The 13,180-nt window shown below is 42.1% G+C and overlaps 1 protein-coding gene across 1 annotated transcript; it reads right to left on the reverse strand.

Annotated features, from left to right (window-relative positions):
• Nucleotides 1–92: 92 nt before the first annotated feature.
• fnbp4 (formin binding protein 4) lies at nt 93–11,423 on the reverse strand. The gene is made up of 17 exons (XM_058408132.1): nt 11,142–11,423; nt 8,979–9,068; nt 7,606–7,736; nt 7,282–7,456; nt 6,790–6,937; nt 6,033–6,132; nt 5,598–5,924; nt 4,855–5,053; nt 4,446–4,522; nt 4,256–4,360; nt 3,946–4,079; nt 2,979–3,139; nt 2,563–2,786; nt 2,304–2,439; nt 1,991–2,181; nt 1,697–1,854; nt 93–1,579 (listed from the first exon to the last, which is right to left on the reverse strand). The coding sequence occupies exons 1-17, from the start codon at nt 11,257–11,259 to the stop codon at nt 1,486–1,488; spliced, it is 2,568 nt and encodes an 855-aa protein (XP_058264115.1). The 5' UTR covers nt 11,260–11,423; the 3' UTR covers nt 93–1,485.
• Between the last annotated feature and the right edge of the window lie 1,757 nt (nt 11,424–13,180).

Genomic DNA, 13,180 nt, shown 5'->3' on the forward strand with positions numbered 1-13,180 from the left:
AGCTGGATCCTATAGAACAGTACAGATCTGTACACAGTGCATTGTTCAGGATAAAAATAAATAAATAAATAAATAAATAAAAATCACATTACTCAGGTGGTATAAACGTATTTATTATTTACAACATAGAAAACTTCACTGAGTAACCCTATCCCCATTTCCAATAAGAGACACAGCTATACAGAACACTGTGGAACAGCAAGTAGTTGGCTGAAATTTCTCCACACTGAAAATGATATTGTAAATCTGCTGATAAAGTATTACTGCAAAGCCTATACCTTGCACAGACATAATCCACGGACATAAAAAATTTAATCCAAAGACTGAGTACTTCTATGCAGGTCTTTCAACAATCTTAATAACTGATCACCACAGAAGCGCTGGAGAAATCCAGCGTGGTCACCACAGAAGTGCTGGAGAAATCCAGTGTGGTCACCACAGAAGCGCTGGAGAAATCCAGCGTGGTCACCACAGAAGCGCTGGAGAAATCCAGCGTGGTCACCACAGAAGCGCTGGAGAAATCCAGCGTGGTCACCACAGAAGCGCTGGAGAAATCCAGCGTGGTCACCACAGAAGCGCTGGAGAAATCCAGCGTGGTCACCACAGAAGCGCTGGAGAAATCCAGCGTGGTCACCACAGAAGCGCTGGAGAAATCCAGTGTGGTCACCACAGAAGCGCTGGAGAAATCCAGTGTGGTCACCACAGAAACGCTGGAGAAATCCAGTGTGGTCACCACAGAAACGCTGGAGGAATCCAGTGTGGTCACCACAGAAACGCTGGAGAAATCCAGTGTGGTCACCACAGAAGCGCTGGAGAAATCCAGTGTGGTCACCACAGAAGCGCTGGAGAAATCCAGTGTGGTCACCACAGAAGCGCTGGAGGAAACCCAGTGTGGTCACCACAGAAACGCTGGAGAAACCCAGTGTGGTCACCACAGAAACGCTGGAGAAACCCAGTGTGGTCACCACAGAAACGCTGGAGGAAACCAGTGTTTTCCACCATGTGCAATTGTGTATTATTCCATCACTCCTTGCAGACAAAGCTAAGGACACAATCATAAGCTTCCAGGTATCAGAGATGCATGGACATTTAAAAAAAAAAAAAAAAAAGCATTTATCCCTAGAGTAGATGGTCTTGGGATCAAAGACTCATGATCATGGCACAGTATGTCCTACAAAACGTCACAAAACTTGCCATAATCTACAAAAGTACTAGTCTCAAAGTCGACACATGCTCAAATTAAAAAGAAGCTTGCTCTGCAATTACCATGGGCCAACATAAGCATAAAAAATACTTTGTACACTGGGAGATAATTTTTACAAAAAGAAATGAGAGACACTGTCTTTCTGCAAAAAGAAAAGAAAAAAAAAAATCACCACTTGACTAGAGGTGATAATATAAAAACATTCAGTCCATCCTGTGGGAACAGGATAAGAAAAGAAATATACAGTCCATAATTGTCCATTCCAAACCGAAGGACCAATGCTATGAACTTTGCATCATCTTCCTTTTCTTTAGCAACCTTTCTCTCCAGTCATCAGGCAGAGCCTCAAAGTTAGCATTCTTCATTGCCTTTCCTCTGCAAATGGGGAGAAAAAAAAAATTTAGACCATTTTATTACAAAAACAAAATGATCAATGAAGATAAATGTGCTTTAAATAACTCCAAAGAAATAAAAAGGATCGCTTTCACTTACGAGGCAAGCTGTTGCTGTTTCCACTCTTCGATGCGCCTGTTGTTTAGTTGGTCTCGATCTTCGTCACTAGAACTTGACTTCTCCTCTTCATCTAGTTCCCTCTGGATGCTCTGCCATTTTTTCACTAATGATGGCATTTTGGTCTTGCTCTTCTTCATCTGAGAAACAAGTTTCATTATCACACTACACCATGACATCAGTGGAATGTTATCAAGCCCACAGATCAAGAAGAGTAGGTACAAACGAAGTAACATGATACGGTGTGTGTGTGGAAGAGAGACTGAATCAACCTACCTTCTCCTTCTTTAGTTTCTTAGCTTTGTCTGTAGGCATCTTTGTTGACACTGGTTCAACGGAAGGTTGGGGTGGTGGAAGTGGAGGTTGTGAGGGTGCGGCTGGCATTGGTGGAACCAGAGGCTCTGATGGTAGAGCAGGTGTAGCTACTGCAGTCATTCCCCAATAAGCATTTGCAGTGATTATAGGGGCTGTGAGATTATGGAGCAAAATACATAATTTAAGTGACTGTTAATCATTAGATTAATAATTAATATTCAAGACCAGTTAAACTTGTATGAATCTGTGTTTTAATGCCAGCCTTTTCAGTCACCTGCTGTGGCGGTAGGCTGGGTGTAAAGTATGGGACTGCTCCCAATGGTGATGGCTTTGTTCAGATGTTCTGAGCCTGGAGCTTTCCTCTTCTGGGCTTTAGCCACAGTTCCTTGAGTCGCTGCTGCTTCAATGGCCTGAGGAAGGGCAAATGCTTAAACCCATGTATATACAAAAAAACTACTACAAAAAAAATACTTAAGCAATTGTCCTTAAGGAAGACCTAAATTATATCTGTTAAATTTTTATAAAAAAAGTACCCTAAATTCCTCTGTTCCAGGAGCAGGTGGCTCAGCATCCTCGTCTTCCATTTCTACCTCCTCGATCTCGCCATCATCGCTGAGAGGTGGAGGAGGAGGTGGCGGAGGAGATTCAGGAGGTGGTGGAGGTGGAGGTGGTTGTTCTGTAGGAGGAGGGGGTGTGTCGGGAGGAAGTGGAGGTTGAGGAGCTGACCAGTAGGACTGGGTTTCTCCAAAGGCGGTTCCTGTAGTAACAAACATTAGTGGTCTTTTAACTCTAGCAGATGTTTCACCACCATTTTTAACATCCATCACAAACAGCAATAAACGTGCAAATCACAAACAGATTTTTGTCAGATGCTCAAATAGCAAAGTAACATGTATAGGCAAAAACTTTATTCTGACTTTCCAATATTGGTTGTTAAACTGACACCTACCTGCTAGACCACTGGAAGCCTCAGGTTGTTGACCTGCATTTCCCTGACAAACTGCAGAGGGCTGGGGTGGCTTCGCCTCTTCGTCTTCTGCCGTCACTGCTGGAAACTCCCACTGGGAAGCACTGGTCCGGTCATTCACATAGAAGTACCGCCTGTGATCTCTAGAGGTGGAGAAACAAACACACAATACTGTCTTAACAGCTGGCCCCTTTACAACGAGACCCAGGGAGACTTAAACGGAGCAGGGGGTCTCTAGTTCCCTAATGAAAAATGTTGAGCAGGGCTATGCATTAAGCCCAAGAGAAGGGCCAGATTGGATGGGGAACACTGGGGAAGAACCCACCTTATGCTCAAAAATCAACAAAATTTCAGCAAATCCTGAAACACTTATTGTATACAGTAGGCATTGCAATACTCACACAGACAAAAACCCACTGAGATGCCTTTGAGAAGACATCTTCAGAAGAGGGTAAAGGAAATAGCATTCATACAAATCATCAAATGTTGCATGGAAAGAAAAAACAGTAAACAAAGTAGATTGGTCTGACCTTCAGGCTCCCATGGCAAGGCACCGTCTTCGCTTTAACAGATGCTTGTGTGCTCCCATGTAGTCACTCTGTGTCACTCACTCTCCCATCATTTTGGGCCAGTCCTGTAAAGTTCAAAGCTCTTGCACTTGCAAGCACCTTCCTAAGAGCTAGTGGACCCTTCTGTCTGATTTGGGGGTGACTGGGTTCATCACTTTTGGGCTCTGTTGCTGTCAGTTGGCTCTTTACAGACGCTCCCTTATAACACAACTTTGGATCTTTCTCCTTGCTTGGCGACATTTCCCAATACTACAAACCAGTCAGGCGTTTGCCATATCGCAGAAGTTAAATAGTCAATAGTCACGAGTGTGGGGTGGGAGTTAAGAGTTTTTAGGGAGGGGTGTGGAGTGATAAAGATGTGAAAGGTAAGGAGCTCGTACCTGTCCCAATGGCAGGACCAGCCCTTGGGAGTGGCGTTAAGTTCGTAATGTTTTATGTGCTCAGCAGCTTCCTGCAACCTGCGGCGGAGATAATTTCCGTTCAGAGCGCCTTCTCGCCAATCTGCTATCCGCGTCTACAAGAAAGAAGAAATAACAAAGGGCTTAATAATAATAATAATAATAATAATAATAAATCAGAATCTGTATTTTATGTAATGTGGTCATTTATTTCAAATTATAGTGCAGAATGGTTTAATACACATACTAAACCTAGAAAAGGTTTCAAGAAATAATACAAAGGCTTATCTACCTCAGTTTGTAACAAAAGCAGTTGAAAGTTGGAGATGGTCTTTTTGTCAATTCCCAAGAACTCCATTTTGCTGGTCAAGGTATTGGCAAGCTCTCCAATCTGAAACTGAAAAAGCACTTTCAGGAAACTGAACACGCTTGACACAAGAATTGCTGTAATTGACGTTCATCAACTTGCTCTGATTCCTTACCTTGAGGTCTGCTGTATCCTCCTCTTGAGGTTTAGGTACAGTTCTTTCCTGTTCCTTTTTGTCCTCTTGCTTCTCAGCTGTTTTGGAATGTGTTAGAAAAGAATAAAACATCAGAAATACCACAAATTGGTGAAAACTGCTGTGAACTTCAGAAGAAACAGACATAGCTGAAAGACTACATTAAGCAAGACCAAGACGTAGATAATGTACATACATTTTATTCAAAACTGCAGCAAAGCTACTTCCAATAGGCTATATACTTCCAATACAGCAACATAGTGTTCAATATGTTACTACTACCATGCCATAGAGGGAGAAATGAATAAAAATGTGTGTAAATCTTACATATATGTCCTTAATGATTAAGTCTGTAATATCACATTAACAGTATTCATGTTAGTAGAATTACCTAGATCCACAGGCTCTGCAGTGTCCCATTCATTTTTCTCAGAGCCTCTGCTGTTCGAGTCAGGACTTTGGGCCCTAAGAAAAGCTGTTTTCCATTTAGTCTTCTTTAAAAGACCTCGAGAACCCTCTTGACTTGCCTCAGAACAGGGGCTTGAACCACCGGCACTGCCATCACCTTCTTCTAAGGCACGAAGTTCAGCCTGGGGTGAAAGAGGAAAGTACTGCTTTAGATACTATAAAGTGAAGGATGCACCGATCAAACAGCCTCTAGTCAAGATGGATGAAATCTGGGACAGCTTGAAATGCCTATATCTACTTTGGCACAAAACCCACAGACCTCCATCTGGTCGTATCATATCGTAAACCTGCAGAATGACTTGAAGTGGACTGTGCACATGAGATTCCCTTGCAATCTGATAGATCTGGTGTATTTTTGCAAAAAAGGAGCCGATACTTTTAAAGATTAAATATCACAAAGAAAGGAACTCTACACAAATAGAGAACTTTAACATCATCAATAACTATGTATTGAAGTATCAAATCTTATGCAACGTTGTAAAATTGGAGATTACAGAGCCAGCTCAAGTGCAGGTATTAATTTTTCATGACTATACATTACTAGTAATAGCAGCAATAGTCAAGATTTATGTAGTATATTTTGGCAGGTTTACTACTTCATATTTGAAAGGTCACAGGAGTTCTGACCACCCTATAGCCAAGGTACTTAAATGGGTAGCGTCATACCTTTTTCCTTTCTAAAGCAAGCTCCAGTTCCTTGGTATCCTCCTCAGTCTCCTCTTCTCCATCAGAGTTTTCTCTAGATTGGTTCCTACTTTGCTGATTACTCTGAGCAGGGCTTTCTCCATCGCACAGAGCAGGAGAGCCTGACGGTGCCTCTCCCTCAACCTCTGGAGAATTCTCCACATTCTCGTCCTTCGCTAGAATCTTCTTCCTCCATTTCTCTTCTGCTTCTTTTACTTCAACCGGTATTAGAGGTGCAAGGAGAGAGGCAGCGACCCCTCTCCTCTCCTCCTCATCACTAGTTAAAGCCACTACACTCTCCATTACATCCTGTGTAAAAAGTCAAAGAATTAGGAATTATCAATCATTTAATATTGATTTAACCAGATTAGACTTGCGAAAACCAATATATATGAAATAAATAAACATAAATCATGCCTTCTTTTTTGGTTCCTGTTTCACTGCAGTGACAGTCGGAGCTGCTTGTTCGGGATAATTCGCTGCTTGATGCAACACCTCACTGCCGTTAACAGATGAGCTGTGAAATATGAAAACTGTTCAGTTGAAATAAACTGTTTATATATATAAAAATCTTCTACCTGATTAAATTCAAAAAAAAAAAAAAAAAAAAGTAACATCCCTACTTTTGACAAAGACATGGATGAGTGAGTTTGGTGTGGAGGAACTTGACTGGCCTGCACAGAGTCCTGACCTCAACCTGATAGAACACCTTTGGGATGAATTAGAGTGGAGACTGCGAGCCAGACCTTCTCATCCAACATCAGTGCCTGACATCACAAATGCGCTTCTAGAGGAATGGTCAAAAATTCCCATAAACACACTCCTAAACCTTGTGGAAAGCCTTCCCAGAAGAGTTGAAGCTGTTATAGCAGCAAAGTGTGGGACAACTCCATATTACATTCATGTGCATGTAAAAGCAGACGTCCCAGTTTTGGAATGGCTCACAGCCTCCACTCCAATTCATCCCAAAGGTGTTCTATTAGGTTGAGGTCAGGACTCTGAAGCATTAAGAGTTCCTTTCACTGGAACTAAGGGGCAAGCCCAACCCTTCTATTCAATGATTTGGAGGGGTGTCCCAAAACTTTTGGCACCATAGTGTGTGTATATATAATAAAAAAAACAACACACACACAGACTTGATAACACGCAGTTTACAGTAACGTCCAAGGCTTACCTTGCTGAGTACTGCTGTAGACTCTGCATCTGATCAGCCAGATAGTGGGGAAGCTCCCAGGCCACCTCATTAGACTGGGTGTTCCAGTAGTAGTAGCAGCCTGTGTTCTCATCCCACACCTCCTGCCAATCACCCATTTCAACCCCAGCTATGGCAAAAACATACACAAGTCCCAAGTTTAGTTTCTGGATAGTGCATCATAAAATCCCATACTTACTACCTATTATTTCAGAAATTCTCCGTTTCTGAATAACCAGCATCTACATAATCGTTGTCATCAACAAATAGAGCCATCATTTACTAAGAAAGGTCTAAAAGATGTTTTTAATGATTGGATAATAATGAACAGCCTTTCTTTTAAAACTTGTTTGTGTCATTTATACCTGGCATATCCCTAGGAAAAATAAGCACACTTAATGTCAATCTAAATGGTCAAAACTTTCCTATTAAATTAAATAGTGAAATTCAAAGCCTGCCAATTAATTTCCTCACCTCCTGCCAGGGAGTATTGTGTATTATACTGAAACTCCTGTGCAGAGCCGTTCTGTACATAAGAGTGCTGTTCTGTCTTGGGTTCAGGGCGAGGAGGAGTAGGTGGTGGAGCGTTTGGCTCCTCCTTTGTAGTATCATCGGTCTGGACTGGCTGAGTGGTGATAGCATCGATTTCCTGCAGCAAAAATTAAGAAAATAATAACAATAGCACCGCTTACACAAATGTAGGGTAAATGTTTAAGAGTGTTTACAATTATCAATTGTGATTTTCAATTTGAGCAAAGACTTAACCATATCAGGAAAATAAAAGATAATGTTACTCACAGCCATAAAACTTGCAAGTGTACTGTCAATGTCTGCCGAGCGATTGAGCTTTGCTTTGGCAGCAGAACTGCTTGCTTCAGATGCATCTTCTTCCTCACTGTCTTCATAAGCACCGAGCAATGACAAGCCCTCTATGGAAACAAATACATAGTATGTTACTTCAAAATCATTGTACAGTACACATTTAATATCACTTGAAAGAGATGGATCTATTAAAGAACACTGACTTGCTATTACATCTGAAATGGGAAAACACACAGGCTGAGAAGACGTTTTTAAAAGAAATTGGGGGGATATGGTTCTTATTTCCAGGTTAAGAGTAATCAGCTTTCCCTGATATCTTGCATGTTTATTGTTGTAGCTTTCATGTAACCAAGAATGTAATTCTGTATTAGACTTACAAGTTTTATTTCTTTAAGTATAACCTGTATGATGTGATAATTGCTGTAAAAGGGAAAATACAATTCTACAACTTATGTATACACCAATCAGGCATAATATTATGACCACCGGCCTAATATTGTGTCGGTCCCCCTTTTGCTGCCAAAACAGCCCTGACCCATCGAGGCATGGACTCCACTAGATCCCTGAAGGTGTGCTGTGATATCTGGCACCAAGATGTTAGCAGCAGATCCTTTACGTCCTCTACATTTACAGGACTTACAGGATACTTAAGCCTAGTTCACACTACAGGATTTTAAGCCCGATTTAAGCACGATTTGCAAATTAACGAGCGGTCTGTGATTGTGGGAAAATCAGCGGGTGATCAGCGCTTGGCAATCTTTGTGTGGACTACTCAACGACGCCTCAAAGAGGCTCGCTGACGCGTCGCTGACAAAATCCAGATATCTGGCATGTTAAATATCTGGGACGGTCGGCCGACTCGACATCACGTGGGGTCAATTGTAGCTACGACCTCCAGCCAATGAGAGAGCAAGTCAACAGAGTTGATTGTTGTTATCAGATCGTGTGGTGTGCGACCCCCTCTTGTGGATCATTTACGAAGCGTCACGTAGTGTGAACACCACAAGGACAAAAAGACGTACAGTGAAGTCGTGTAGTCTGAACAGCAAAGCGATCTGCCGACGGTTAAAGTCTTGTAGTGTGAACTAGGCTTTACAGGACAATTTTGATAGATACTGACACCCGGTCTGCAGTGGTCATCAAACTCAAATCCTTACGCTTGTCCATTTTTCCGGCTTCTAACACATCAACTTTGAGGACAAAATGTTCACTTGCTGCCTAATATATCCCACCCACTAACAGGTACCATGATGAGGACATCAGTCTTATTCACTTCACCTGGCACTGCTCATAATGTTATGCCTGATCAGTATAAAGTAACGTTAGAGGCAATCAAAATCTTTACTCACGTGTGGCCTTCACCGCTGGGGTCTTCATTTCCATGTTCACTTCTTTGTATACTCCTTGCCCGTCCTTGCCTGTATTATTCTCAGTCTCCCCTAAAAGACAATTATACAATTTCTTAGAAAACCAAACATAAAAATATCTTACTGCTAAAATGCTCAATATAAGGAGCAATGGGTTGTTAAACCTTTTTGCCACCAAGGACCTCTTTCATTGCTGAGCTATTTCACAGGATCACAGCACAGAAATGACTTTGAAAATTTGAAATGACTACAGATTACGAAACAATAAAATTTCACTAAGAAATCAAAGTGTAATTTCTTTAGACCATTGATTTTCAGTTAACACTGTGTCCTGCTGGGAAATAAAATCCATCTTGATCTGATTAGCTATCAAAACACAGGAATAGTAAATGGTACACTATATTGCCAAATGTTTTTCGACACCCCTCCAAACCATTAAATTCAGGTGTTGGACTCGGACCCTTAGTTCCAGTGAAAGGAACTCTTAATGCTTCAGCTTCATACCAAGACATTTTCGACAATTTCATGCTCCCAACTTTGTGGGAACAGTTTGGGGATGACCCCTTCCTGTTCCAACATGACTGCACACCAGTGCACAAAGCAAGGTCCATAAAGACATGGATGACTGAGTTTGGTGTGGAGGAACTTGACTGGCCTGCACAGAGTCCTGACCTCAACCCCACAGAACACCTTTGGGATGAATTAGAGCGGAGACTGCGAGCCAGGCCTTCTCGTCCTACATCAGTGCCTGACCTCACAAATGCGCTTCTAGTGGAATGGTCAAAAATTCCCATAAACAGACTCCTAAACCTTGTGGAAAGCCTTCCCAGAAGAGTTGAAGCTGTTATAGCTGCAAATGGTGGGACAACTCCATATTACATTCATGTGCATGTAAAAACAGTTGTCCCAGTTTTGGCCTGACTCACAGTCTCCGCTCTAATTCATCCCAAAGGTGTTTCCCTAATTCATCCCTATCAGGTTGGAGTCAGGACTCTGTGCAGGCCAGTCAAGTTCCTCCACACCAAACTCACTCATCCATGTCTTTATGGACCTTTCTTTGTGCACTGGTGTGCAGTCATGTTGGAACAGGAAGGGGTCATCCCCAAACTGTTCCCACAAAGCGGGAGCATGAAATTGTCCAAAATGTCTTGGTATGAAGCTGAAGCATTAAGAGTTCCTTTCACTGGAACTAAGGGGCTGAGTCCAAGCTCTGAATTTAATATTCTGAAGGGGTGTCCCAAAACCTTTGGCAATATAGTGTAGGTAAATGCACAAGATACATACACAAAAGGTAAAGCAAATAGATAATCTCAGGTATTTACACATCAGTTTAGAAAGGTTAAATCAGGAATCTGTAAAATACCTAAATGATCCACCATCATAAGCATCACGGCCTATGATTTAGCAGCTTCTCAGACCAAGCTGGACCTTTCAGCAGGTCTATGGGCTGATAAAATTACAACTTTGATAGCAATTGATATAATGATCACCTTTTTCTTTATTAAAAAAAAACTGGAAAAAAAAAAAACCCCAAACACCTGAGTGAGAAACGATAATGCCAACTTTCCTTTGTAGCCCGTATACAGCTCTAAGATTAGCGAAACCATTACTTCCTGATTCTTGTACACTGCAGCTCGACACCTTACAAAGGAAACATTTTTAAATACTATAACAAAACCAAGATTTTTAATATTACTTGTTTTGTTTTTTTAACGAATTTTGCTAGGTCACAGACTTTTTGTCTGCTAGTCATCTCTACGGGCTAGCAGAGTTAGCAAGCGAAATTAGCAAGCGTTACACAATATAGAATGAAAAACATTTTGTGATTTCCTGGTTTAGAGTAGAAAGCAACACCTTTCCTTGCCATTCGAGTAAACTATTGATCTATTATTACATTTCCCCCCCCTAAAAAAATGTTCAGTCGGTGGTGTTCTAGCTTTGTAAATTAGCTGGCTAGCTTATTCACTTGAGCTAGCGTGGTTAGCCGGAGTGCCATGCACGAGCCGGATAGATCTGGCCTAGGCGAGGCACGGGTGTGTTCGTGTCTTACGATTTAAATACCGACTTCTGACTGAACGATCTAAAAGATTAAATACTCTCTCACACACACTCACACGTATACACACAAAATGGATATTATCTCACCTTCAGACCCAGAGCCTACAGAGTCGTCTCGGCCTGCTCCTGTGCCGCTGCGCAGTCCTGGCGGTGAGAGCTGTATAATGGTCCTTCGGCCCGTCCCTGTGCGGCTTTTCTTTCCCATCACTATGAGCGAGTGGCGGCGCTGGTAATGGAGCCGCGGCTACTGGCACAACATCAGCTTCACTTTCGGTGCCCTGTGAAGGCAGCGACACCACAGCGCTTCAAGCGTCTCCGGAATAAAAGATCAACCACTACACAATTTCCTCAGTTTCAACAATTCCGAGAAATAAGCTCAGTAACAACTTTAGTACGGTTTTGCTACCCGTACTTCTCATGCAGTCTTCTGATATTATCCAAAAAGGCTATTCACGTGGCCTTCACATGCAGATCAACTCCAGAATTACTGGCATAGTGATAATAGTAGTTTGTTTGTTTGTTTTTTTTAAATATAATAGGATCCATGAACAATGGACATTGTCTCAAAGCAGCTGTACAGAACTTAAGAAACATAGTACAAAAGTCCCAGATTAATGTTAGACTAAATCATCCCTAGTGAGCAAGCCTGAGGCGACTGATGAGGAAAAACTCCCTCAACATAGTATGAGGAAGAAATCTTGAGAGGAACCCGACTCAAAAGTGAACCCCATCCTCATTTGGGTGACACGGTGAGCTTTATTATGAACCATGTCCTTTCTGCAGTCAGTTGGAGTTGTCTGATGGAGATACAGCAGATGTAGAATGTTGTGTGTGTTAATGAGGAGGTTGTTGTCGTCCTTAAAGTCCACATAGGGTTCGCTTTGAAAGTAATCAAAAATCTTTACAAAGCAGAATCCAGCTGGAGCTGGTCCATCTCTGGGTGCCTCAGGATCCTCGCAGGGTTGGCCTCTTCTCACTGAAGGTCCTCCAGATGGGTTGAAAAAGGGAAACAATTAGGAAGGAATTTGGGGTAGCTGCTGTTCATAACAATAGCGAGCACTAGATGATAATGTGCATTTAATCAGATGTACGAGAGCACAAGGTTATGGGATGTATTATGTGTGTGCCTGGCTAAAGAGATATGTCTTTATTCTATGGTTAAACTGTCTGAGCCCCCAACACTGTCAGGGAGGTTATTCCAAAGTTTAGGTCATATTTAGCTCCTAAGCTTAATAGGACTAACACATTTTCTTTCCTCAAAGAGTAATTAGTCTGGTTCACTGGGAGTGAGGTGAGAATACACCCAGGATGGGGCTGGTATCATCCACACACACACAAATTCACACACACGGAAACCACAAAGCCCAGTGCAAATGGTTATTTGCTCAAATTCCATTCAACTGCCACCACTGGGCCCCAAAGCAAGGCCCAAACCCTCATCTGCTTATCCTGTCTCAACTGCTTTGTATGTTTATAGCCAATAAGGTAAATGTAACAAAATAAAACAAAACCGAAAATACCGGTTACAGAGTCATCAACACCCACACTATTAATGTTTGCTGATAATATAGTCTCTTTACATAATGACAAACAAGGTTGGTAGCCCTGTAATGGGTGGCCCTGTAGGTTGTGCAGGGTAAAATTCCTGAAACTGAGATACACTATATTGCTAACATTTTTTGGGACACCCCTTCAAATCATTGAATTCAGGTGTTGTTTTTGAGGGGTTGGACTTGGCCCCTTAGTTCCAGTGAAAGGAACTCTTAATGCTTCAGCATACCAATATATTTTGGACAATTTCATGCTCCCAACTTTGTGGGAACAGTTTGGGGATGACCCCTTCCTGTTCCAACATGACTGCACACCAGTGCACAAATCAAGGTCCATAAAGACATGGATGAGTGAGTTTGGTGTGGAGGAACTTGACTGGCCTGCACAGAGACCTGACCTCAACCCGATAGAACACCTTTGGGATGAATTAGAGTGGAGACTGCAAGCCAGGCCAAAACTGGGACGTCTGCCTTTACATGCACATGAATGTAATATTGGAGTGTGTTTATGGGAATTTTTGACCATTCCTCTAGAAGCGCATTTGTGATGTCAGGCACTGATGTTGGACGAGAAGG

This window comes from Hemibagrus wyckioides, linkage group LG14 (genome assembly GCF_019097595.1).
Source record: "Hemibagrus wyckioides isolate EC202008001 linkage group LG14, SWU_Hwy_1.0, whole genome shotgun sequence".
NCBI classification, from domain to species: domain Eukaryota; kingdom Metazoa; phylum Chordata; class Actinopteri; order Siluriformes; family Bagridae; genus Hemibagrus; species Hemibagrus wyckioides.

Coding starts and splice junctions, on each gene's coding strand:
- fnbp4 (XM_058408132.1), bottom strand. CDS start 11,259: ATGGGAAAGAAAAGCCGCACAGGGACGGGCCGAAGGACCATTATACAG. Junction 7,737..8,978: donor CCCAGCGGTGAAGGCCACAC/GTGAGTAAAGAT, acceptor TTGTTTCCATAG/AGGGCTTGTCATTGCTCGGT. Junction 1,855..1,990: donor AGAAACTAAAGAAGGAGAAG/GTAGGTTGATTC, acceptor CTTGTTTCTCAG/ATGAAGAAGAGCAAGACCAA.